Source organism: Taudactylus pleione, unplaced genomic scaffold (assembly GCF_031769625.1).
Source record: "Taudactylus pleione unplaced genomic scaffold, aTauple2 ptg000281l, whole genome shotgun sequence".
Classification (NCBI taxonomy): domain Eukaryota; kingdom Metazoa; phylum Chordata; class Amphibia; order Anura; family Myobatrachidae; genus Taudactylus; species Taudactylus pleione.
Window position 1 is genome coordinate 1,570,076 of NW_028284683.1, and position 24,917 is coordinate 1,594,992.

At 42.4% G+C, this 24,917-nt stretch overlaps 1 protein-coding gene across 1 annotated transcript in view; it reads right to left on the reverse strand.

Moving 5' to 3' along the window:
• Window positions 1-22,910, reverse strand: part of LOC148512592 (vomeronasal type-2 receptor 26-like) — a 61,528-nt gene extending 38,618 nt beyond the window's left edge. The window contains exons 1-2 of the mRNA XM_088482051.1: window positions 22,665-22,910; window positions 21,886-22,025 (exon numbers count right to left, since the gene is read on the reverse strand). Coding sequence (XP_088338177.1) covers window positions 21,886-22,025; window positions 22,665-22,910 — 386 coding nt within the window. The remainder of the gene's footprint in view (window positions 1-21,885; window positions 22,026-22,664) is intronic.
• Window positions 22,911-24,917: the final 2,007 nt, after the last annotated feature.

The window sequence follows — 24,917 nt, forward strand, 5'->3', positions numbered from 1 at the left end:
AGGCACCTGGTATACGGAGATAAGGTAACTTACAGAGAACCTTTCTGCTCTGTAGCGGGATGCCTGGGACTGACTGACTCAGGAGAGCCCATTGTACTGGTTTCCTCAGCTCCAGCCTGGGAATCAGTATTAAATACTGCCGGCTGCATCCCTAGGTAAGTATTAACTAACCTAACCTACCCCTACCCCTAACCCTCCCTTAGGGGTGCCTAACCCCCCCAAGTGCCTAACCCTAGTCCCCCCTCTAAGTGCCTAACCCTAACCCCCCCTTCCCCGCTGCCTGAACCTAATTCCCCCGGGGGGGTGCCTAACACTAACCTCCCCCTGGGGGTGCCTAACCCTAACCCTCCCTCCCCCTAGCCCAACCCTAACCTCCTGGGGGGGTGCCTAACCCTAAGTCCACCCCAGGAGACCTAAACCTAACCCCCCCCCAACGGCTGTCTGCTCGCAGCGACCGGCATCCCTTCGATCGGTCTCCCGGCGTCGGTGAAATGAGCGGTGTCTACATCTAGATTCCGGGCATTTCACCCTCGCCGGGATATGACAGTCGGGAAGCCGGCTGTCTGTATAATGTCAGCCAGCTTCCCGATTGCATCCCCCAGCCTTTTAGCATCTCCCTACTAACAGCAGGAATGTAACAGCCAGAGATATCTAAGAATGTTTAAAAAAACATCAGCCAATCAAAGTTAAGTAACTGAAGGCCTGCCCTAAGCCTGAGGGGTTGTAAATCCCCAGATTATCTTTCATAGTGTTTCTGGTCTCCTACTCATTTGTGGTTGGTAGTTGATTGAATCCAGTTGACTTTGTATACAGAACATTGCAACTGCTTCCCTCTAATGATATACAGTAAAGGGGTCAATTTAATTAAGCGCATCAGCATGGATACACCAGGAACAGCACTCCTACTCACCCTCATCTCACCCACGCAGCCCTATGGGACTGTGAACAAATATCTGCATGTTCAGAGCTACTATTAGTGTGGATATAGCCGCCGTCAGGGCCGGATTAAAGGGGGGGTTACAGGGGGGGTGACAGGAGTGGTCGTCCCTGGGCCACCACACCTGAAGGGCCCCCACACCCATCGGGGTTAAAGTGAACCAGAGGAGACGGAACCAGTTCCGCCTCCTCCGGCCAACCTAACCCCGGCGCCGCAGTGAGGCTCCATTTGCCAGGCACCCACTGAGATTGTAACCAGCGGTTGCCTGGCTCCCTCCCTGCAGTAGCAGCTGGAGCTAGAGACTGGAGCTCATTCGTGAGCTCTGGCTACCGGTCATGACGTCTCTCCCATGGTGAAGAGGAGCAGCAGAGCGGACAGGACGGCAGCGGACGCGGGTGCAGGGCTTAAGGTAAGTAATAGCTATTTTTTCATTTTAGTGCAAGCGGCTTTTCTACTGGGGCATTACTCAGGGGGGCATTACTACAGGGGGCATTACTCTGGGGGCATTACTACTGGGGACATTACTACTAGGGGCATTACTCAGGTGGCATTACTCGGGGGCACCACTTTTGGGGGCATTACTATTGGGGGCTCTACTCTTGGGGGCTCTACTACTTGAAGGCGGGGCTTTACTACTGGGGCACTACTACAGAGGGAGCATTACTATTAAGGGAAATAATACAAGGGAATTACTACTGGGGGCATTTATACAAAGGGTACTACTACAGGGGACATTACTACTGGAGCCACTACTACAGGGGGCATGACTACTGGGGGCACAACTACAGTGGTATTACTACTGAGGGCATTTATACAGGGGCCATTACTACTAGGGCATTACTATTGGGCACACACAGGGGCATGACTATTGGAGGGCATTACTATTGCGTGCACAACTACAGGGGTATTACTACTGGGGGTATTTATATAAGTGGCATTACTATTGGGGACACTACTACTGGGGGCATTACTACGGGGGCATAACTACAGGGGGCATGACTACTGGGGGCATGGAAACTGGGGGCACTACTAATGGGAGTATTGCATAGGGGGCACTGGAAATAGGGCACTACTACTGTGGGCTCTGCATATGGGGCACTACCACTGTGGGCACTGACACTACTGGGGTCCCTATTGCGCATACCTCCAGTTCGACACATTTAATACGGGCCCCCACATGTTTGTTGCCCAGGGGCCCCCACAGACCTTAATACGGCCCTGTCCGCCATTACTCACAGGGTGAGCCGTCTTGCACCCAACTGATTCAACCCCATAGAGTGGTAAAACAAATTAGCAAAGGCTTACGTGGAGCACATTTTCGTGATTGGTTGTTGATTATTCCCAGGAGGAATGAGGGGCATAATGTAGAATAACTGCATCACTCCCCCTAGAATCAGGTCGCCATCTTTAATATTGTGCGGAGGAGATCCATAATGTCTAATAACACAAGAGGTTTTTACTGCTAAAGTCACCAAGATTTCATGGAAGAGCAGTAGAGCCACAATCATTTTTTGCCTGATGGGAGTAAGCAGGATAGATTATTAATTGTATTAAAATAGCCAGATAAAAAGGTAATACAGATGTTACTCACATTGGTAAAATGGGTTTTGCTGTTTGTAAGATGAACCTACTTGTTCATTACATTTACTAGTAACCCTTCAGCTAATAACATTTGTGCATTAATAACTTTAGACTTTTGCCAGTAACTTTGTTACAGTATCCAGGGCTGCAATGTTCCCAAGCCTCTCTGCCCTTGGCATCGGTTGTACAGGATGAGCTATTGTGTTGGCATGTGCTGCCTACATGCCACGTTTCTTTTGGGGTCCGTTATATTACTGAGTCAGGGAAACTCAAATGGGCACAAAGCTTCCAAATAAAGAACTTTGAAGGTGCTGCCCACAGAGGGAGATGAAGTTATCATCCGGAGGTACAAAGTTATATGTAGTATCTCTTCTAGATTATAAGGAACATAGATCAGGTCTGGCCACTATATAATATATCATCTGTGCTTGTACTGTATATGGGGGGAAACAACAAGCAAATAACAATAATAATAATAATAATAATAATAATAATAATAATAATAATAAAACAACAACAACAGCAGCGCAAACAATGTACTGTAATTATAATGCAGTGACTTATTTCTACTTCTACATAGTGCAAAGCCTTACTGATTAGGCATACCAAATTTTAATTTAAACAATATCCTAAACCAGGCTCTTTATGTGTATTTGGTACTGACCTAGAATAAACATCATGATGTTTTTGTCATTTATTATCTATCTTTACATAGTATAAAATAAAATCCCTAGTAGGTGTCTGTCTGTGTGTTTGGGATAATATCGTGAACCACTGGACGGATTTTGAGGCAGTTGTCACTATTGTACAGAGCATGTGTGGGGGAAGGATTAGGTGTAGGACACAGTAATGTATGACACAAGGGAGCAGAGCAGTGATGATATTAGTGATGTAGATGTCACTAGTGTATAGAGCATGTGTGGAGGAAGGATTAGGTGTAGGACACAGTAATGTATGACACAAGGGAGCAGAGCAGTGATGATATTAGTGATGTAGCTGTCATTAGTGTATAGAGCATGTGTGGAGGAAGGATTAGGTGTAGGACACAGTAATGTATGACACAAGGGAGCAGAGCAGTGATGATATTAGTGATGTAGCTGTCACTAGTGTATAGAGCATGTGTGGAGGAAGGATTAGGTGTAGGACACAGTAATGTATGACACAAGGGAGCAGAGCAGTGATGATATTAGTGATGTAGCTGTCACTAGTGTATAGAGCATGTGTGGAGGAAGGATTAGGTGTAGGACACAGTAATGTATGACACAAGGGAGCAGAGCAGTGATGATATTAGTGATGTAGCTGTCATTAGTGTATAGAGCATGTGTGGAGGAAGGATTAGGTGTAGGACACAGTAATGTATGACACAAGGGAGCAGAGCAGTGATGATATTAGTGATGTAGCTGTCACTAGTGTATAGAGCATGTGTGGAGGAAGGATTAGGTGTAGGACACAGTAATGTATGACACAAGGGAGCAGAGCAGTGATGATATTAGTGATGTAGCTGTCACTAGTGTATAGAGCATGTGTGGAGGAAGGATTAGGTGTAGGACACAGTAATGTATGACACAAGGGAGCAGAGCAGTGATGATATTAGTGATGTAGCTGTCACTAGTGTATAGAGCATGTGTGGAGGAAGGATTAGGTGTAGGACACAGTAATGTATGACACAAGGGAGCAGAGCAGTGATGATATTAGCGATTTAGGTGTCACTAGTGTATAGAGCATGTGTAGAGGAAGGATTAGGTGTATGACACAGTAATGTATGACAATAGGGAGCAGAGCAGTGATGATATTAGTGATGTAGCTGTCACTATTGTATAGAGCATGTGTGGGGGAAGGATTAGGTGTAGGACACAGTAATGTATGACACAAGGGAGCAGAGCAGTGATGATATTAGTGATGTAGATGTCACTAGTGTATAGAGCATGTGTGGAGGAAGGATTAGGTGTAGGACACAGTAATGTATGACACAAGGGAGCAGAGCAGTGATGATATTAGTGATACAGCTGTCACTAGTGTAGAGAGCATGTGTGGAGGAAGGATTAGGTGTATGATACAGTAATGTACGACACAAGGGAGCAGAGCAGTGATGATATTAGTGATGTAGCTGTCACTAGTGTATAGAGCATGTGTGGAGGAAGGATTAGGTGTAGGACACAGTAATGTATGACACAAGGGAGCAGAGCAGTGATGATATTAGTGATGTAGATGTCACTAGTGTATAGAGCATGTGTGGAGGAAGGATTAGGTGTAGGACACAGTAATGTATGACACAAGGGAGCAGAGCAGTGATGATATTAGTGATGTAGCTGTCATTAGTGTATAGAGCATGTGTGGAGGAAGGATTAGGTGTAGGACACAGTAATGTATGACACAAGGGAGCAGAGCAGTGATGATATTAGTGATGTAGCTGTCACTAGTGTATAGAGCATGTGTGGAGGAAGGATTAGGTGTAGGACACAGTAATGTATGACACAAGGGAGCAGAGCAGTGATGATATTAGTGATGTAGCTGTCACTAGTGTATAGAGCATGTGTGGAGGAAGGATTAGGTGTAGGACACAGTAATGTATGACACAAGGGAGCAGAGCAGTGATGATATTAGTGATGTAGCTGTCATTAGTGTATAGAGCATGTGTGGAGGAAGGATTAGGTGTAGGACACAGTAATGTATGACACAAGGGAGCAGAGCAGTGATGATATTAGTGATGTAGCTGTCACTAGTGTATAGAGCATGTGTGGAGGAAGGATTAGGTGTAGGACACAGTAATGTATGACACAAGGGAGCAGAGCAGTGATGATATTAGTGATGTAGCTGTCACTAGTGTATAGAGCATGTGTGGAGGAAGGATTAGGTGTAGGACACAGTAATGTATGACACAAGGGAGCAGAGCAGTGATGATATTAGTGATGTAGCTGTCACTAGTGTATAGAGCATGTGTGGAGGAAGGATTAGGTGTAGGACACAGTAATGTATGACACAAGGGAGCAGAGCAGTGATGATATTAGCGATTTAGGTGTCACTAGTGTATAGAGCATGTGTAGAGGAAGGATTAGGTGTATGACACAGTAATGTATGACAATAGGGAGCAGAGCAGTGATGATATTAGTGATGTAGCTGTCACTATTGTATAGAGCATGTGTGGGGGAAGGATTAGGTGTAGGACACAGTAATGTATGACAATAGGGAGCTGAGCAGTGATGACATTAGTGATGTAGCTGTCACTAGTGTATAGAGCATGTGTGGAGGAAGGATTAGGTGTATGACACAGTAATGTATGACACAAGGGAGCAGAGCAGTGATGATATTAGTGATACAGCTGTCACTAGTGTAGAGAGCATGTGTGGAGGAAGGATTAGGTGTATGATACAGTAATGTACGACACAAGGGAGCAGAGCAGTGATGATATTAGTGATGTAGATGTCACTAGTGTATAGAGCATGTGTGGAGGAAGGATTAGGTGTAGGACACAGTAATGTATGACACAAGGGAGCAGAGCAGTGATGATATTAGTGATGTAGATGTCACTAGTGTATAGAACATGTGTGGAGGAAGGATTAGGTGTAGGACACAGTAATGTATGACACAAGGGAGCAGAGCAGTGATGATATTAGTGATACAGCTGTCACTAGTGTAGAGAGCATGTGTGGAGGAAGGATTAGGTGTGTGACACAGTAATGTACGACACAAGGGAGCAGAGCAGTGATGATATTAGTGATGTAGATGTCACTAGTGTATAGAGCATGTGTGGAGGAAGGATTAGGTGTAGGACACAGTAATGTATGACAGAAGGGAGCAGAGCAGTGATGATATTAGTGATGTAGCTGTCACTAGTGTATAGAGCATGTGTGGAGGAAGGATTAGGTGTATGACACAGTAATGTATGACAATAGGGAGCAGAGCAGTGATGATATTAGTGATGTAGCTGTCACTAGTGTATAGAGCATGTGTGGAGGAAGGATTAGGTGTATGACACAGTAATGTATGACACAAGGGAGCAGAGCAGTGATGATATTAGTGATGTATCTGTCACTATTGTATAGAGCATGTGTGGAGGAAGGATTAGGTGTATGACACAGTAATGTATGACACAAGGGAGCAGAGCAGTGATGATATTAGTGATGTAGCTGTCACTAGTGTATAGAGCATGTGTGGAGGAAGGATTAGGTGTAGGACACAGTAATGTATGACACAAGGGAGCAGAGCAGTGATGATATTAGTGATGTAGCTGTCACTAGTGTATAGAGCATGTGTGGAGGAAGGATTAGGTGTAGGACACAGTAATGTGTGACACAAGGGAGCAGAGCAGTGATGATATTAGTGATGTAGATGTCACTAGTGTATAGAGCATGTGTGGAGGAAGGATTAGGTGTAGGACACAGTAATGTATGACACAAGGTAGCAGAGCAGTGATGATATTAGTGATGTAGATGTCACTATTGTATAGAGCATGTGTGGAGGAAGGATTAGGTGTAGGACACAGTAATGTATGACACAAGGGAGCAGAGCAGTGATGATATTAGTGATACAGCTGTCACTAGTGTATAGAGCATGTGTGGGGGAAGGATTAGGTGTATGACAGTAATGTATGACACAAGGGAGCAGAGCAGTGATGATATTAGTGATATAGCTGTCACTAGTGTATAGAGCATGTGTGGAGGAAGGATTAGGTGTATGACACATTAATGTATGACATAAGGGAGCAAAGGAGTGATAATATTAGTGATACAGCTGTGACTATTGTATAGAGCATGTGTGGAGGAAGGATTAGGTGTAGGACACAGTAATGTATGACACAAGGGAGCAGAGCAGTGATGATATTAGTGATACAGCTGTCACTTGTGTATAGAGCATGTGTGGGGGAAGGATTAGGTGTATGACAGTAATGTATGACACAAGGGAGCAGAGCAGTGATGATATTAGTGATGTAGATGTCACTAGTGTATAGAGCATGTGTGGAGGAAGGATTAGGTGTAGTACACAGTAATGTATGACAATAGGGAGCAGAGCAGTGATGATATTAGTGATGGAGATGTCACTAGTGTATAGAGCATGTGTGGAGGAAGGATTAGGTGTATGACACAGTAATGTATGACACAAGGGAGCAGAGCAGTGATGATATTAGTGATGTAGCTGTCACTAGTGTATAGAGCATGTGTGGAGGAAGGATTAGGTGTATGACACAGTAATATATGACACAAGGGAGCAGAGCAGTGATGATATTAGTGATGGAGATGTCACTAGTGTATAGAGCATGTGTGGAGGAAGGATTAGGTGTATGACACAGTAATGTATGACACAAGGGAGCAGAGCAGTGATGATATTAGTGATATAGATGTCACTAGTGTATAGAGCATGTGTGGGGGAAGGATTAGGTGTATGACACAGTTATGTATGACACAAGGGAGCAGAGCAGTGATGATATTAGTGATATAGATGTCACTAGTGTATAGAGCATGTGTGGAGGAAGGATTAGGTGTATGACAGTAATGTATGACACAAGGGAGCAGAGCAGTGATGATATTAGTGATGTAGCTGTCACTAGTGTATAGAGCATGTGTGGAGGAAGGATTAGGTGTATGACACAGTAATGTATGACACAAGGGAGCAGAGCAGTGATGATATTAGTGATGTAGATGTCACTATTGTACAGAGCATGTGTGGAGGAAGGATTAGGCGTAGGACACAGTAATGTATGACACAAGGGAGCAGAGCAGTGATGATATTAGTGATGTAGCTGTCACTAGTGTATAGAGCATGTGTGGAGGAAGGATTAGGTGTAGGACACAGTAATGTATGACAATAGGGAGCAGAGCAGTGATGATATTAGTGATGTAGCTGTCACTAGTGTATAGAGCATGTGTGGAGGAAGGATTAGGTGTATGACACAGTAATGTATGACACAAGGGAGCAGAGCAGTGATGATATTAGTGATGTAGCTGTCACTAGTTTATAGAGCATGTGTGGAGGAAGGATTAGGTGTAGGACACAGTAATGTATGACACAAGGGAGCAGAGCAGTGATGGTATTAGTGATGTAGATGTCACTAGTGTATAGAGTATGTGTGGAGGAAGGATTAGGTGTATGACACAGTAATGTATGACAATAGGGAGCAGAGCAGTGATGATATTAGTGATGTAGCTGTCACTAGTGTATAGAGCATGTGTGGAGGAAGGATTAGGTGTAGGACACAGTAATGTATGACACAAGGGAGTAGAGCAGTGATAATATTAGTGATGTAGCTGTCACTAGTGTATAGAGCATGTGTAGAGGAAGGATTAGGTGTATGACACAGTAATGTATGACAATAGGGAGCAGAGCAGTGATGATATTAGTGATGTAGCTGTCACTAGTGTATAGAGCATGTGTGGAGGAAGGATTAGGTGTATGACACAGTAATGTATGACACAAGGGAGTAGAGCAGTGATGATATTAGTGATGTAGCTGTCACTAGTTTATAGAGCATGTGTGGAGGAAGGATTAGGTGTAGGACACAGTAATGTATGACACAAGGGAGCAGAGCAGTGATGGTATTAGTGATGTAGATGTCACTAGTGTATAGAGCATGTGTGGAGGAAGGATTAGGTGTATGACACAGTAATGTATGACAATAGGGAGCAGAGCAGTGATGATATTAGTGATGTAGCTGTCACTAGTGTATAGAGCATGTGTGGAGGAAGGATTAGGTGTATGACACAGTAATATATGACACAAGGGAGCAGAGTAGTGATGGTATTAGTGATGTAGCTGTCACTAGTGTATAGAGCATGTGTGGAGGAAGGATTAGGTGTATGACAGTAATATATGACACAAGGGAGCAGAGCAGTGATGGTATTAGTGATGTAGCTGTCACTAGTGTATAGAGCATGTGTGGAGGAAGGATTAGGTGTATGACACAATAATGTATGACACAAGGGAGCAGAGCAGAGATGATATTAGTGATGTAGCTGTCACTAGTGTATAGAGCATGTGTGGAGGAAGGATTAGGTGTAGGACACAGTAATGTATGACACAAGGGAGCAGAGCAGTGATGATATTAGTGATGTAGCTGTCACTAGTGTATAGAGCATGTGTGGAGGAAGGATTAGGTGTATGATACAGTAATATATGACACAAGGGAGCAGAGCAGTGATGATATTAGTGATGTAGCTGTCACTAGTGTATAGAGCATGTGTGGAGGAAGGATTAGGTGTAGGACACAGTAATGTATGACACAAGGGAGTAGAGCAGTGATAATATTAGTGATGTAGCTGTCACTAGTGTATAGAGCATGTGTAGAGGAAGGATTAGGTGTATGACACAGTAATGTATGACAATAGGGAGTAGAGCAGTGATAATATTAGTGATGTAGCTGTCACTAGTGTATAGAGCATGTGTGGAGGAAGGATTAGGTGTATGACACAGTAATGTATGACACAAGGGAGCAGAGCAGTGATGATATTAGTGATGTAGCTGTCACTATTGTATAGAGCATGTGTGGAGGAAGGATTAGGTGTATGACACAGTAATGTATGACAATAGGGAGGAGAGCAGTGATGATATTAGTGATACAGCTGTCACTAGTGTATAGAGCATGTGTAGAGGAAGGATTAGGTGTAGGACACATTAATGTATGACACAAGGGAGCAGAGCAGTGATGATATTAGTGATATAGCTGTCACTAGTGTATAGAGCATGTGTGGAGGAAGGATTAGGTGTATGACACAGTAATGTATGACACAAGGGAGCAGAGCAGTGATGATATTAGTGATGTAGCTGTCATTAGTGTATAGAGCATGTGTGGAGGAAGGATTAGGTGTAGGACACTCTAATGTATGACACAAGGGAGCAGAGCAGTAATGATATTAGTGATGTAGATGCAGGGCCGGCCCTAGCCCAAATTTTTTGGTAAGCGAGTAGGTTTTTTGGCGCCCCCCCTATGCAGTGCCCGCGGTAGTGGTCCCCCCTGTGCAGTGCCCCTTGTGCCCCCATTAGTAAGCTTATACAGTGCCCCCAGTAGTAGTCCCCCCTCTTGTAGTGCCCCTAGTAGTCCCCCCTTGTAGTAGTCCCCCCATTGTTGTGCCCCCAGTGGAGGTTTTCCCCCCATGTAGTGCCCCCAGTAGTAGTCCCCCCCAGTAGTAATCCTCCCTTCAAGTGCCCCCAGTAGTAGCCCCCCTTCAAGTGCCCCCAGTAGTAGTGCCCCCAATAGTAATCCCCCCTTCAAGTACCCCCAGTAGTAATCCCCCCTTCAAGTGCCCCAGTAGTAATCCCCCTTCCTGTGCCCCCATTAGTATTCCCCCCTTCATGTGCCCCCAGTAATAATCCCCCTTTCATGTGCCCCCAGTAGTAATCCCCCTTCAAGTGCCCCAGTAGTAATCCCCCCTTCCTGTGCCCCCAGTAGTAATCCCCCCCTTCAAGTGCCCCCGTAGTAATCCCCCCTTCCTGTGCCCCCAGTAGTAATCCCCCCCTTCATGTGCCCCCAGTAGTAATCCCCCCTTCAAGTGCCCCCAGTAGTAATCCCCCCTTCAAGTGCCCCCAGTAGTAATCCCCCGTTCCTGTGCCCCCAGTAGTAATCCCCCCTTCAAGTCCTTCAAGTGCCCCCAGTAGTAATCCCCCCCTTCAAGTGCCCCCAGTAGTAATCCCCCCCTTCAAGTGCCCCCAGTAGTAATCCCCCCTTCCTGTGCCCCCAGTAGTAATCCCCTCCTTCAAGTGCCCCCAGTAGTAATCCCCCCTTCAAGTGCCCCCAGTAGTAATCCCCCCCCTTCAAGTGCCCCCAGTAGTAATCCCCCCTTCAAGTGCCCCCAGTAGTAATCCCCCCCCTTCAAGTGCCCCCAGTAGTAATCCCCCCTTTAAGTGCCCCCAGTAGTAATCCCCCCCTTGTAGCCCCCCCAAGTAGAGACACACGTTATAAAAAACAAAACAAAAAAAAAACACTTACCAGAACCCCCCGCTCCTTCTCCCGCCACCGATATCCGCTACTCCCGACCATTCTCCAGGGCCGCTTTGCATTATGGGAGAGACGTCGTCATGACGACGTCTCTCCCATTACCCACTGCGGGAGCCGGAAGATGGCTCCCGCAGTGGGAGCTACAGAAGCCGATGAGAGTCTGACAGACTCTCATCAGCTGCTGAAACAAACACACAGTTGCCGGCTCCGGCAACTGTGTGTTTGGCACTGTGTAGCGTTGACCGAACTCCGTCCGGTCAGCGCTACACGCGCGGTGCAGCTGTGTCACAGAGACACAGTCTGCACCGTGGTAATTCTGCATGGTCGCGGCCGCGGCGCCCTTCACTACGTGGCACCTTACGCGGCCGCGTACCATGCGTAACCATAGAACCGGCCCTGTGTAGATGTCACAAGTGTATAGAGCATGTGTGGAGGAAGGATTAGGTGTATGACACAGTAATGTATGACACAAGGGAGCAGAGCAGTGATGATATTAGTGATGTAGGTGTCACTAGTGTATAGAGCATGTGTGGAGGAAGGATTAGGTGTAGGACACAGTAATGTATGACAATAGGGAGCAGAGCAGTGATGATATTAGTGATGTAGCTGTCACTAGTGTATAGAGCATGTGTGGGGGAAGGATTAGGTGTAGGACACAGTAATGTATGACACAAGGGGGCAGAGCAGTGATGATATTAGTGATGTAGCTGTCACTAGTGCATAGAGCATGTGTGGAGGAAGGATTAGGTGTATGACACAGTAATGTATGACAATAGGGAGCAGAGCAGTGATGATATTAGTGATGTAGATGTCACTAGTGTATAGAGCATGTGTGGAGGAAGGTTTAGGTGTATGACACAGTAATGTATGACACAAGGGAGCAGAGCAGTGATGATATTAGTGATGTAGATGTCACTAGTGTATAGAGCATGTGTGGAGGAAGGATTAGGTGTGTGACACAGTAATGTATGACACAAGGGAGCAGAGCAGTGATGATATTAGTGATGTATCTGTCACTGGTGTATAGGGCATGTGTGGAGGAAGGAATAGGTGTATGACACAATTATGTATGACACAAGGTTGATTAGCAGTGACGATTTTAGTGAAGCAAGTCCATGAATAAACGGACGTCATTCCTAATCACACAATATTTCTGGAGAAACCAGATTATATATAGTTATCAATCTCTTCATGGTATAAAATGCCTACGCTGTCTAAACCATTATATATATATATATATATATAAATATATCACAATGATGGACATTTATACCATGTAGAGATTTATCATTATAATCCAGTTTCTCCAGGCATATTGTTTATTGACACAAATTATCAGTTTTCTCCTATTATTATCGTTCCTATTTCATTTATGTGAAAAACGATTCCTTGATTTCAAACGAGTCCAATTCAGGGTAAGAGTTGGCTTTGGCATGATCATAAATAAAGAAAGCACAGGGACTAACACTTAATGTGGCTGGAGGTGACCTACAGTAAGTGGACAACTTTACGTGGTCCTTTTGGTGTCATGTCAAAACGAAATCTTTTTGTATTTACGTCAAGAGGGATTAATATCATCTATAATGCAATCTTCTAAGACCTTGATTAAAAATGATGTAAATTCAAAGTAGCTCCTGTGTGAAGCTGGGGTGGGTCGGTAGTATATTTATAAATCAATATGATTTTACCATAAAAATATTATTTTATCACTTTTTAATACTGTAACTAACAACTAGTGAGGCTACAGCATTACCGTTCAAAAAAAACTGACAGGCATCGGTTATAAGAATGACAAAAGCCTGGCTGACTCGTAAGTGAGGTGTGTGCAGTTGCATACATTGTGATATCATCATCCACCTTTGTGGTAATCCCGAGATCTGGTTTATACAGTACAAAATACAATACAGAGCACCTTCCATTGTTTTTTATACAACCGAGATAAGATTGGTGGCTATTATACAATGCGTTCAACATTTTATTGATAGTTAACAATACACAGAACAGTCTTTTGACTACTGTACAATTCTTGTGAAAAACAATGGCCATTCTACTGACTGAAAAAGTATTCTTGTTAATGTTATACAATACAAAGATCATTCTTGTAACCAATATACAATAGAAAAAGCATTATAGTGACTGATATAAGACAACAGTTAGCATTCTAGTGACCTATAAACAATAATAAGCACAGTCTAGCAACTGATATACATTACAGAGAATGTTCTAGTGAAATCTATCCAATACAGAGAGCCTTCAAGTGTTTACTATGCAAGGGTCTTCCAGTGTCCACCATGCAATGCATAGCAGTTGTAGCCAATATAAACTATATAGAAAATTCCAGTAACACACAGACAAGAGAGAAGGAGCATTATGGTGACCTCTATACAATACAACACATTCATGAGACTTCTATGCAACACAGGGATAATTTTAGGGACCAATACAAATTGCAGAGAGCATTCTGGTTGACAATGTACATTGCGGTGAGTTTTCAAAGGATTTCTAAAGACCACTGTAAAATACTGGGGGGCTTAGTGTGACCTCTATACAAATGGAGAATGTTCTAGTGATAGAGAGAGCATTCTAGTAACCAATACACATACATAATTCTGGGGAACAAATTGAGATCATTGTAGAGGCCAATTTACACATAGACAGCTTTCTAGTGATTTCTTTAAACAGTTTTTATGTTAATCTATTGACATAAAAACTATGCAAAGATTATTCTAGGGGTCTGATTAAACTACAGGTTCACTCTAGTGTCCAGTATTGAAAAAGGAGAGCATTCTAGCAACAAATGTAAACATAGAAAACACTAATTTTTTGGACCTGTCATTCACTGGGTCACGAGTACTTAAAATTGTGTCTTTTTCTCAGTTTCTCCCCTTGTCCTTGTCTCCCCGACTATCAGACCTCTATCATGCCATCAGACCCCCCACACTCCCCTCAATAGGCAATCAGACCTCCCCATCTCATCCATCCATATGCATAATGCATTATACAATGAAAGCGAGTCAGTGGGGAGGATATGCATTGTAGCTTTCTACAAATATTCATGCCAACCCCTCCACCCGACACAGTGTCCAGAAAGAATGGCATCAGTCAGTAAGAAGGTCGACAGTCAGAATGTCAGCATACAGTTTTTTTGCTTATTTTTAGGGTTAAGCTTAGAATTAGGTTTAGGGATAGGAGTTAGGGTTGGGGTAATGGTTAGGTTTAGGGATAGGAGTTAGGGTTGGGATAATGGTTAGGTTTAGGGATAGGAGTTAGGGTTGGGATAATGGTTAGGTTTAGGGATAGGAGTTAGGGTTGGGATAATGGTTAGATTTAGGGATAGGAGTTAGGGTTGGGATAATGGTTAGGTTTAGGGATAGGAGTTAGGGTTGGGATAATGGTTAGGTTTAGGGATAGGAGTTAGGGTTGGGATAATGGTTAGGTTTAGGGATAGGAGTTAGGGTTGGGATATTGGTTAGGTTTAGACTAAAAAAATTTAAAAAGTGTAAATGTCGACAAATTTTTTTGTCAACCTTAAGTCCATGAAAACATGGCTGTGCATTAGACAGAAATAAAATTGTGCTGCAGGTAATGGTGGGAGAACAAAAATCTATTTTCACTACATTCCTGCCACCCTAAAAACATGGGGCACTTCTGTTTGAAAGTGGGGTGACTCATCTTTGAAGCTGTGTGCACACATAGAAGATATTATCTGGTCATCAGTGCGATCAACAGACAATAACCCCCTGCAAAAAACGAAGACATTTCAGGGGATAGGGAAGATCTCCCCCATCCTGGATACCATTATCTTAGGGCCACTTACATTGAAAATGGGGGAATCCCCTCATAGTAATCACCAGACGATATCAACATGTACTGCAGAAAACATTACATTTTCCATAGATAAGTGCAGGGCTCTAAATGTGACCCCTCTCTCCAATATTGGCACCTGCATGTTTGGGGACACTCTCATTTCAAACAGAAGAGGCCCCATCTTTCATACAATGAGCCTCTTAGTAGAAATTGTATGGTTATCTCATGTAATTACCAGCTAATTACATCCAACACTACCTAAAAAAAATCCCAAAGATTTGGGGATAACGTTTTTAAATTAAAAAACAAATACTTATTTGGCCACTTTGGGTGGATTATATTTGCAGTGTAGGTGCAAACAAATTAATGGTATTTTCTGAAATGTCATAGTCTCTTGATAAAAATAAGGCATCACTTTGGTGGGCACTGCATGAAAATAATTATTGATGATGTGACTAGAGCAAATTTAAAAAAAAATGCCAAAATAGGCTGAATGATACAGATTGGAACTTTTTTTCTGATGATATTTTTTGTTAGTTGGTATAATTTTAAATTCTTTGAAATAATTTCACAAACAGTAGGAAATAAGTGAAATAATTTCAGAAAGGATTAAAAATACACTTCTGAAGACTTGGTCATAGCGTGGAATCTACTAGTGATTGTAGGTGAGTACCTTCTGTCTGCTTACTGGCACCTTTTGCCATACAACAAAAGCACCGCTACAGTACATATAATATTCATGTGGCCTATATAGAATTTAGAGAACATTTTCATGGACAATACACTTTTTTTTGCAGCAACTTTACAATACAGAGATAACTTTAAGCACCAATATAAAATACTGTGGGCATTCCACTGACCAATATACAATAGGTTTAATAAGAGAGATGAAGAATGTCTATTCAACCAGGAAGTTTCAATGAAAATAATGGATTTTTATTAACCCCTGTACATTATACATATGTATGCTCAATTAATTCATTACCAAGCAGGAGGTGCTATCACAGATTGGATAGAAGTAACTCAGTTGAAACCAAAAATACAAGAGTCTGTAACTGGTACACTAAAGTTTAAAGAAATTAATATTTTAATAAATAATTTAAAATAATTGAATATTTGTATCACTTGTATTCAAAACTAGCAGCAAAATATATAAAAAAAATCACGGCAGAAAGTGTATAGATGTAAAAACAGTGACAAATATAATAAACGTCATCTTCTTTTCAAATATATTGTATGTTAGTGTATAATAGAGTAACTAAGTTATAATATTGTTGCATACTAGGCCATTAAATATATACAATCTGTGATATATTTAAGAGTAACCACATGTTCTCCATATTGCAATTTATAAATACTTTATAACAAGTTACTAATTATTTTGAGACTGTGGCAGTTATGAGATGTGAGAAACACATGATACATAAAGTTACAGATGTTGCTCATAAACTAATAACATCTAACAATCTCTTTAGTATTTAGAGCATTGCCAGAGCCTTTGTAATACATTTATAATAAAACTACAGTGCTCTATATGATCTGTATTTTCAGATTTAATAAAAACAGATTTCTATACTGTAGGCGATTACCTTTTACTTTGAGCTGAATTAATTATGCTGAGATATATGCAATAAATGGAGTCTATATAGACACCTAATATAGAGTGAATATCCACAGTGTCTAAACACAGTAATACAGTAATAAAGTAATACAGTAAGACTCCTTACTGCACAAATAAACATCTGTTGTTGAGGACATTTTGCCAATAAGAACTTTATGGAGTTATATATGACTACATAATGTACGCAGATTGTCTTATGACTGTTGGGTAATCAGCTCATTGTGGTGCTAATATTCACATATTGATACATCTCTAGAAAATCAGACTAAATATACAATAAATATTCTGATGTAGAAAATATCAATTTAAAGGTAACTGTGACATACTCTTTTATACACTAACATACAATTGATAGAGTTGAATTTTTAGACCATCAGTTTGTGATAAAACGGATATAGGTTTTATTAAAGCAATACCTCCACCATTCTGCGCAGAGTAACATGGAGCATAGCATTAGGAGAATCAGTCAGATCTCTCTGGCAATGTACCAGAGAGTTTAAGGGATTTTATACGCAATAGTTACATAAATTACAAAATCATTAACAGGAGGGTGTTTACATGTATATTACAATCAATATATTTGATTGGTTGATGCATAGGAAAGGGTTGTGACAATATACAAGAATGCATGTAACGGGGTTGAGTTTCTTAGTGAATAAGTAATTAATATCAGATGATGCGTCTGTGATCTTTGACATTGTATGCCCTGGTCATCATGACATCATAGATGAAATCTTCTCAAGCAGTTGGGTTATCTCTTCAAGCAAACATGAAAATAGGCTCAAATGTATCACGCCACAGTCTGACAGGCGTCATCCAACTTCACATATCATGTTGTCCAGAGAAGAAGTCAGTTCAGTGACTTGTTTTTCATTATAAAAGACTTTTTAACCCATATACATCTGAATCACTGTAAAAGCTGCAAACACATATATTAGAATCAAACCTTAATAATACCTTTATTTCAGGCAATACAGACTCCAAGTTTATTTAACATTAACAATTCCACCGCTTGTTAATGACAATTAACACCTAAAATACTTAAAGCAAAATGGTGTCAATTACACAGTTCTAAATATTTCTAAGCAAGATAGGAAAAGGAAATGAGGATATAGGGATATAGTACATGCTCTGGTTTTGTCACGCAGGACTATTGGTAATGGTGTGGAGCGCACCACCCCCAGCAGAGTTAGTGAAAACCTGGAGATTTGCAACAGTAAAGAGATTCTTCAGTCCTTCGTTGGATTGAGGCACAAGCCTTGTTACCATATATATTTCAGCAGCTGGTTCATGTGCATGCAAGTATTTAAGCAGAAAATATTGGGGGGAAAGTAATATGTATAAGCTGAGTTTATATTGCGGGTACATACAGAACAGGCTTTGTGGTCATAAGATAGGTAGTTGAGGATCCTGGTTTTGGGGTACATATGTTCTTGAATCCATGTATCATTATGGAAAAACACTTTATACATATGTATACTATAGCAATTGTTAAACCCATCATGACGAAGTGTGATAGTTGCATAAACCAATTAGTTATACCTTTCTCTATCCATCCGAAAGCATCCCAGCCTTGATATTGGTGCTTTCTTGTATGTCTGGTAACTGTTTTTTCTTTCTTCTCAATGGGATTATAATTATCTGAAATATTAAAACAGCACATGCCTTTGAAATGCTCACATCCACTACCTGGTTTTAGTAACAAGTAATCTATGGCTACTCTGTTTTCTAACATTACATCTCAATTCAGGGGCTTCACCACAATATTTACATATACATTGGGACACCTGGGGTAAGTTCTTACATTTATCATAATATTTCCAAGTACCTCGTGTCTTCCTTATGTTAGCTTTAGGCCTGGTGATGGTGATGGGACAGACAGTGTCAACAGTCACATAGGAATCATAGGTGGGAGTTGTCACCTGGCTTACCACAGCATTCGATTCCATGTGGTCATCTACATAGTAAGTTACTCCTCCTACCATCCATACCCCCACCAAAATCAGGCTAATAATACACAGATTTAACTCTAGCAAACTCTTAGCTCCTGGTTTCCTTGTGGGGTTTGGGTTGAGTAGGACAGCTTCACCTGCCCCATTCTCCTCTAGTACCCCTTACCATACCATGCCATTTTTTTATCACTGTGTGAACAGTGCCTCCAAAGCTGGGGTTAGATCAGCCTCCTCTTGTGCGCCTCTTGTGTGAGAGCTGGAAGATACTGAGTCGGTTACTCTCTTACAGTGTGAAGCGTGAATCCAAGTAGGCTTCTCAGCAACCTTTATCGCAGTGGAGTTGGTTAGAAGCACTTGGTAGGTCCTTCCCAATGATCTACAAAGGAACCTGAACATAAAAAATGATGTGCCATTACAAACTCACCAGACTTTACATCATGACAATTTATCTCAGAGATATTAGAGGCCTGGGAGGAGATTATGCTCTGCTGTATCAATCTAAACTTCTTGTTTAAAGTGAGAACACATTTGGTGGTCAGGTCGTGTAGTGTGTCATGATTATCCTCGGGGCCTCATATAGAATATATATATATATATATATATATATATATATATATATAAAATTGGAGTTGCTACCTGTGGAGACAATTGATATATACACAAGAAGAAATACAGGTGCTCAAATCCAAATTAACTGATTGTATATATATATAAAAAAACATTTGCACTGAATAGAGGTTTTTTGGCATAATCTTGGCCAAGATTGCCGCATGTTCCCAACTGTTACATATACTTATCCATGTGTTTTATTATGTACTGTTTATCCAGCTCTGTATTTTATCCAGTCGCTATATATGGCATACCAGCGGCGTTCTGTGTTTGTGTTTATGTTCTGTTCAGTTTTGTTTGGTTACGTTACCTAGGTGATGGGCACATGATGTCGCGAGTGATGATGTCACTCTCTAGCGCCGCCGGTCCGGTTGAGCAGTCCCGCTTCCGGCTTGGGCGTCTGCATGCTGCACGGGTGTTACTTAAGGTAAGATGATTCCCAGTGTTCTTTAGCCTGAGGACAGTGCCGGTTGTTGGCACAGAAACGTTGCATTATTGAGATGTCACATTAAATCTTTTTCAAGTACTCTGAGTGCCGCGACTTCATGCCAAATATATATATATATATGTTCAGGGTATGCAGTCTGAGGTCCATTTCCTAATTTCCTATATGAATACAATTAGTGCATTGCTTTGCACACCTGGAGAGCCTGAGACACTTTCCACTCAGGCTAGCACCCTTATTACATTGGTTAGAGCATGGAGTCTGGCATAGTAATATGCACACCAGTCAGAGGCACAATATAGGTAAGTCCTGCAAAGACTGTGTAGTGCAGCTTTGGTTTATTTTTGGGGTGTGGATCCCCCTGGATTGCTTTGGTTGATCTGCCTCAGGGCACCACAGTATAACACATTTTTCCTTCAACATATTTTAACGCTTCACTGTCCGTTTTTTATATATGTATTTCACCTTTTTATTCTTTATATGCAGCTGCGGCTGCTCTTAACTATTTATTTTACACTTCACATTTCTTATTAGAGAGGTGTCTTGGGGTTGCTTAGCTGGGCTAGTTTGGGGGTGTCCTGCCCTCTGGATTTGAACCCTAGTATGTTAGGGACCTACCCGACAGAGGTTACCTGGATGTGGTGGGTAGGCCCATAACCTTGGCCAAGATTATGCTATAAACCTCTATTCAGTGCAAACATTTATTTATATACAATCAGTTAATTTGGAGTTGAGTACCTGTATTTCTTTTTGTGTTTCCTCAGGGCCTAAAATCAAATTTGGACATTTGCCAAACAATGGGGTAGATGTATGAAGCCCAGAAGTGGTATAAGCGCACGTTAGGTGCACTGATACCGTTTCTCCCCAATGTATGTTCGGGGGTCTGGGCGGTAAATGACAGAGGCACTATGCGCCCCTGTCATTATCGGCACTGCTATCTACAAGATAGCAGTCCCTGCTGATGGCTCCAGGCTGCACACGGGGATCTTGCGATACTTGCGAGATCCCGTGCCTGCTCAGTGGAGCTGGCCGGGACAGAGACACAGTGCGTCACCACTAGGCTGATGCACTGTGGTCTCTTGCAGGTAGCGCCGGGGGGGGAGTAGTGCTTCCTGCTTTGCCTCGGTAAAGAGGCGAAGCGGGAAGCGTTATAGCGGCACGTTAAGTGCCGCTATCATACATCTACCCCAATATCTCATATGGAGACAAATTTAATGGAGACCTTGGCGTAACCCGGATGCTGTGCAAGACTATAGGTAAAGCATCTACCCAATTCATCCCAGTATCCTCTGTGACTGTTACAACTTATTTTTTATGGTGGCATTGGTTCTCTCCACACATCCTGATTTTTGTGCCCAATAAGGGCAATGTAACTTCGACTCTATCCCTATTACTCTACACATCTCCTGAAACACTTGTCCTGTAAAATGTGTACCCTGGTCAGACTCAATTATGCGGGGTGCAGGTTACCGCCGGAAATCCCTCTGGCCACCCCCTGAAAACATAGCAGCAAATCAAAGCATACTTATAATTCCTACACTGTGGAAGTTGTATGAAGTTGATCTGTATTGCCTGAAAGTGTCCTTGTGTAGGCGGGATATGGCAAATAGGATTGGGAATCATCTTCCCTAGATTCTTTCTCAAACAGGTAAGGCAAGATTGTGTTCTCTTACCTGCATAAGATGAGAAGCCTGGAGCACACCAGTACAATCGAACTATTCTCACCATACCTTCCCGTCCAGTCTAGGCTAGGTAATAGTGATTTAGGTGCAACTGGTCTCCCTTGTTTATCTCTCCAGATACCCTCAGAATCCGGATCTCATCCCTTTGCCTTCCACTAGGAAACTTCCTGTTTAGAACAAGATTGATACAATTGCATACATTTTTCACATATTATAGGTATGAAATTCTATATTCACAGCACTTTTCCCAACTCAGGAATCTTAAAATTGTCAACCCTGGTACTCATGGCAGCCATTTTATCTGCTGCGTCCGACCTTTCATTACCCTGGGTGAATGGATCCTTTCAGCTTGTATGTGCTTGGCATTTTATAACTGCCACTTCCTTTGGCATTTGGACAGAATCCATTAAGTATCTGACTGTCTCTGCATGTGATATTGGCGTCCCACTTGATTTTAGAAAGTTCCTAAAGTCCCAAATGGCGCCAAAATCATGCAAAACCCTGTACGCATACTGAGAGTCAGTATAAATGTTAATAACTTTGTCTGCAGCTAACTGACATGCCCTTCCTATGCTACAAGTTCTGCTTTTTGTACTGAGTGTGATGGTGGTAAAGGTTCTGTTCTATGTCAGTATCATCCACTATAGCATATCCTGATGTCAATATCCCCAGGTCATTCTGTCTATAACAACTACCATCAACATAGAAATGTAATTCAGCATTTTCAATGTGTGTGTCTTTTATGTCAGGTCTAGGTGTGCAATGCTGTTTAGTCAATTTCTCACAATCGTGATTTTCAAATGTATGTGCCTCTACCTCGTCTCCCACCACTTGTGACAATCCTGTCATGCCCAGAAGAAAGGTAGCGGGGTTGAGTGTGTTGCACCGCTGCAATATGATGTTTGGAGGCATCATCAATGCCAATTCCCATTTTGTAAGTCTAGAGGCAGTAATATGTTTGGTAGCTGATCCAATCAATAATGTTGCAACTGCATGTGGCACATTGAGATACAATGTGTGTCCTAGTACTATCTCAGCTGTCTTTTCTACTAGCATTGCTGCTGTGGCTACAGCTCATAGACATTGTGGTAATCCTTTGATCACGGTGTTAAGCTGGGTGCTATAAGAGCCAATTGGCCGGTGCCAATTTCCATGTTTCTGAGTAAGAACACCTGCTGCACATCCAGTCAACTCTGTACAAAAGAGGAAGAATGGTTTAATATAACAAGGTAGGCCTAGCGCTGACATGAGGGCCTTCTTGAGATTTTGAAAAGCCACCTCCATGTCATCATCATGAGTAACAGGGTCGGGTTTTGCAGAGGATATTAGTTCTTGCAAAGGCTGGGCCATAATAACATAGCCTGGTATCCATTGTCTACAGAATGTGGTCATCCCTAAGAAAGTGCGCACTTGTTTCTGTGCATGGGGCAAAGGCATTGCCTGTATAACACTGATGCGGGAGGGTAGCAAATACCTATACCCTTGGGACAAGCAATGACCTAAATACTGCTCTGGGTATATCGGTGTCATCAACTTGCACTGCCCCCCCCCCCCTCCCAGTACATCTAGGGACCTCCTCTATAAATCTATCAAAGTATTCAGAAACTGTTTCATTTGTGTTTTGTGTGACTGCAAATAGCTTATCCCACTGAGGTACAGGTGGAAATATACTGTATATATACAATATGCAATCTACTGTATTTGAAAAGAATACGCAGGACAGGCGCACAGATGATGAATATTATATTTGTCACTTTTCTCCATCTATACACATTTTGTGGTGTTTTTTTTTCAATATTTTGCTGCTTATTTTTAATACATGTGATACAAATATTCAATTATTTTAAATCGATGAATAAAAGTTATATTTTATTTAAACTTTAGTGCACCAGTTACCAGCTCTTTTCTGTATTCTTTTCAATATGCAATACGTAAGACTATTGGGATAAAGGAAGCCTGCTCATATTTTCAAAAGTCTTGAAATTAAAAAAATAAAATACAATATTTGTGTCTGATTCATGGAGTAATTCAGATGTCCCCAGCTCTTCAGTACTAATTAGTCTGTACATTAATATATTCATATTTTGTGCTGAGATTTTTAGCATTACTGTCCGAGAAGCCACGCCTTCAGTCTCATCATGATCCAGGTGCTGCAAGGGGAGGGAGTCGTAGCCAAGGGGAGGGAGTCGTAGCCAAGGGGAGGGAGTCGTAGCCAAGGGGAGGGAGTCGCAGCCAAGGGGAGGGAGTCGTAGCCAAGGGGAGGGAGTCGCAGCCAAGGGGAGGGAGTCGTAGCCAAGGGGAGGGAGTCGTAGCCAAGGGGAGGGAGTCGTAGCCAAGGGGAGGGAGTCGCAGCCAAGGGGAGGGAGTCGCAGCCAAGGGGAGGGAGTCGCAGCCAAGGGGAGGGAGTCGCAGCCAAGGGGAGGGAAGGGGAGGGAGTCGCAGCCAAGGGGAGGGAGTCGCAGCCAAGGGGAGGGAGTCGCAGCCAAAGGGAGGGAGTCGCAGCCAAAGGGAGGGAGTCGCAGCCAAGTTGAGGGACTCGATGCCAATGACTGTGAATAGATCGCAGAGATGCAACTTTTGTTTTAAATCACAAATTGCACTTAAGTATCAGACTGCCTCTTATCACTGCTTAGTACATAGATCCCTTAGAATCAGACTGTCTCTTATCACTGCTTAGTACATAGACCCCTTAGTATCAGACTGTCTCTTATCACTACTTAGTACATAGACACCTTAGTATTAGACTGTCTCTTATCACTGCTTAGTACATAGACCCCTTAGTATCAGACTGTCTCTTATCACTGCTTAGTACATAGACCCCTTAGAATCAGACTGTCTCTTATCACTGCTTAGTACATAGACCCCTTAGTATCAGACTGTCTCTTATCACTACTTAGTACATAGACCCCTTAGTATCAGACTGTCTCTTATCACTGCTTAGTACATAGACCCCTTAGTATCAGACTGTCTCTTATCACTGCTTAGTACATAGACCCCTTAGTATCAGACTGTCTCTTATCACTGCTTAGTACATAGACCCCTTAGTATCAGACTGTCTCTTATCACTGCTTAGTACATAGACCCCTTAGTATCGCTCTGTCTCTTATCACTACTTAGTACATAGACCCCTTAGTATCAGACTGACTCTTATCACTGCTTAGTACATAGACCCCTTAGTATCGCTCTGTCTCTTATCACTGATTAGTACATAGACCCCTTAGTATCAGACTGTCTCTTATCACTGCTTAGTACATAGACCCCTTAGTATCAGACTGTCTCTTATCACTGCTTAGTACATAGACCCCTTAGTATAACTCTGTCTCTTATCACTGCTTAGTACATAGACCCCTTAATATC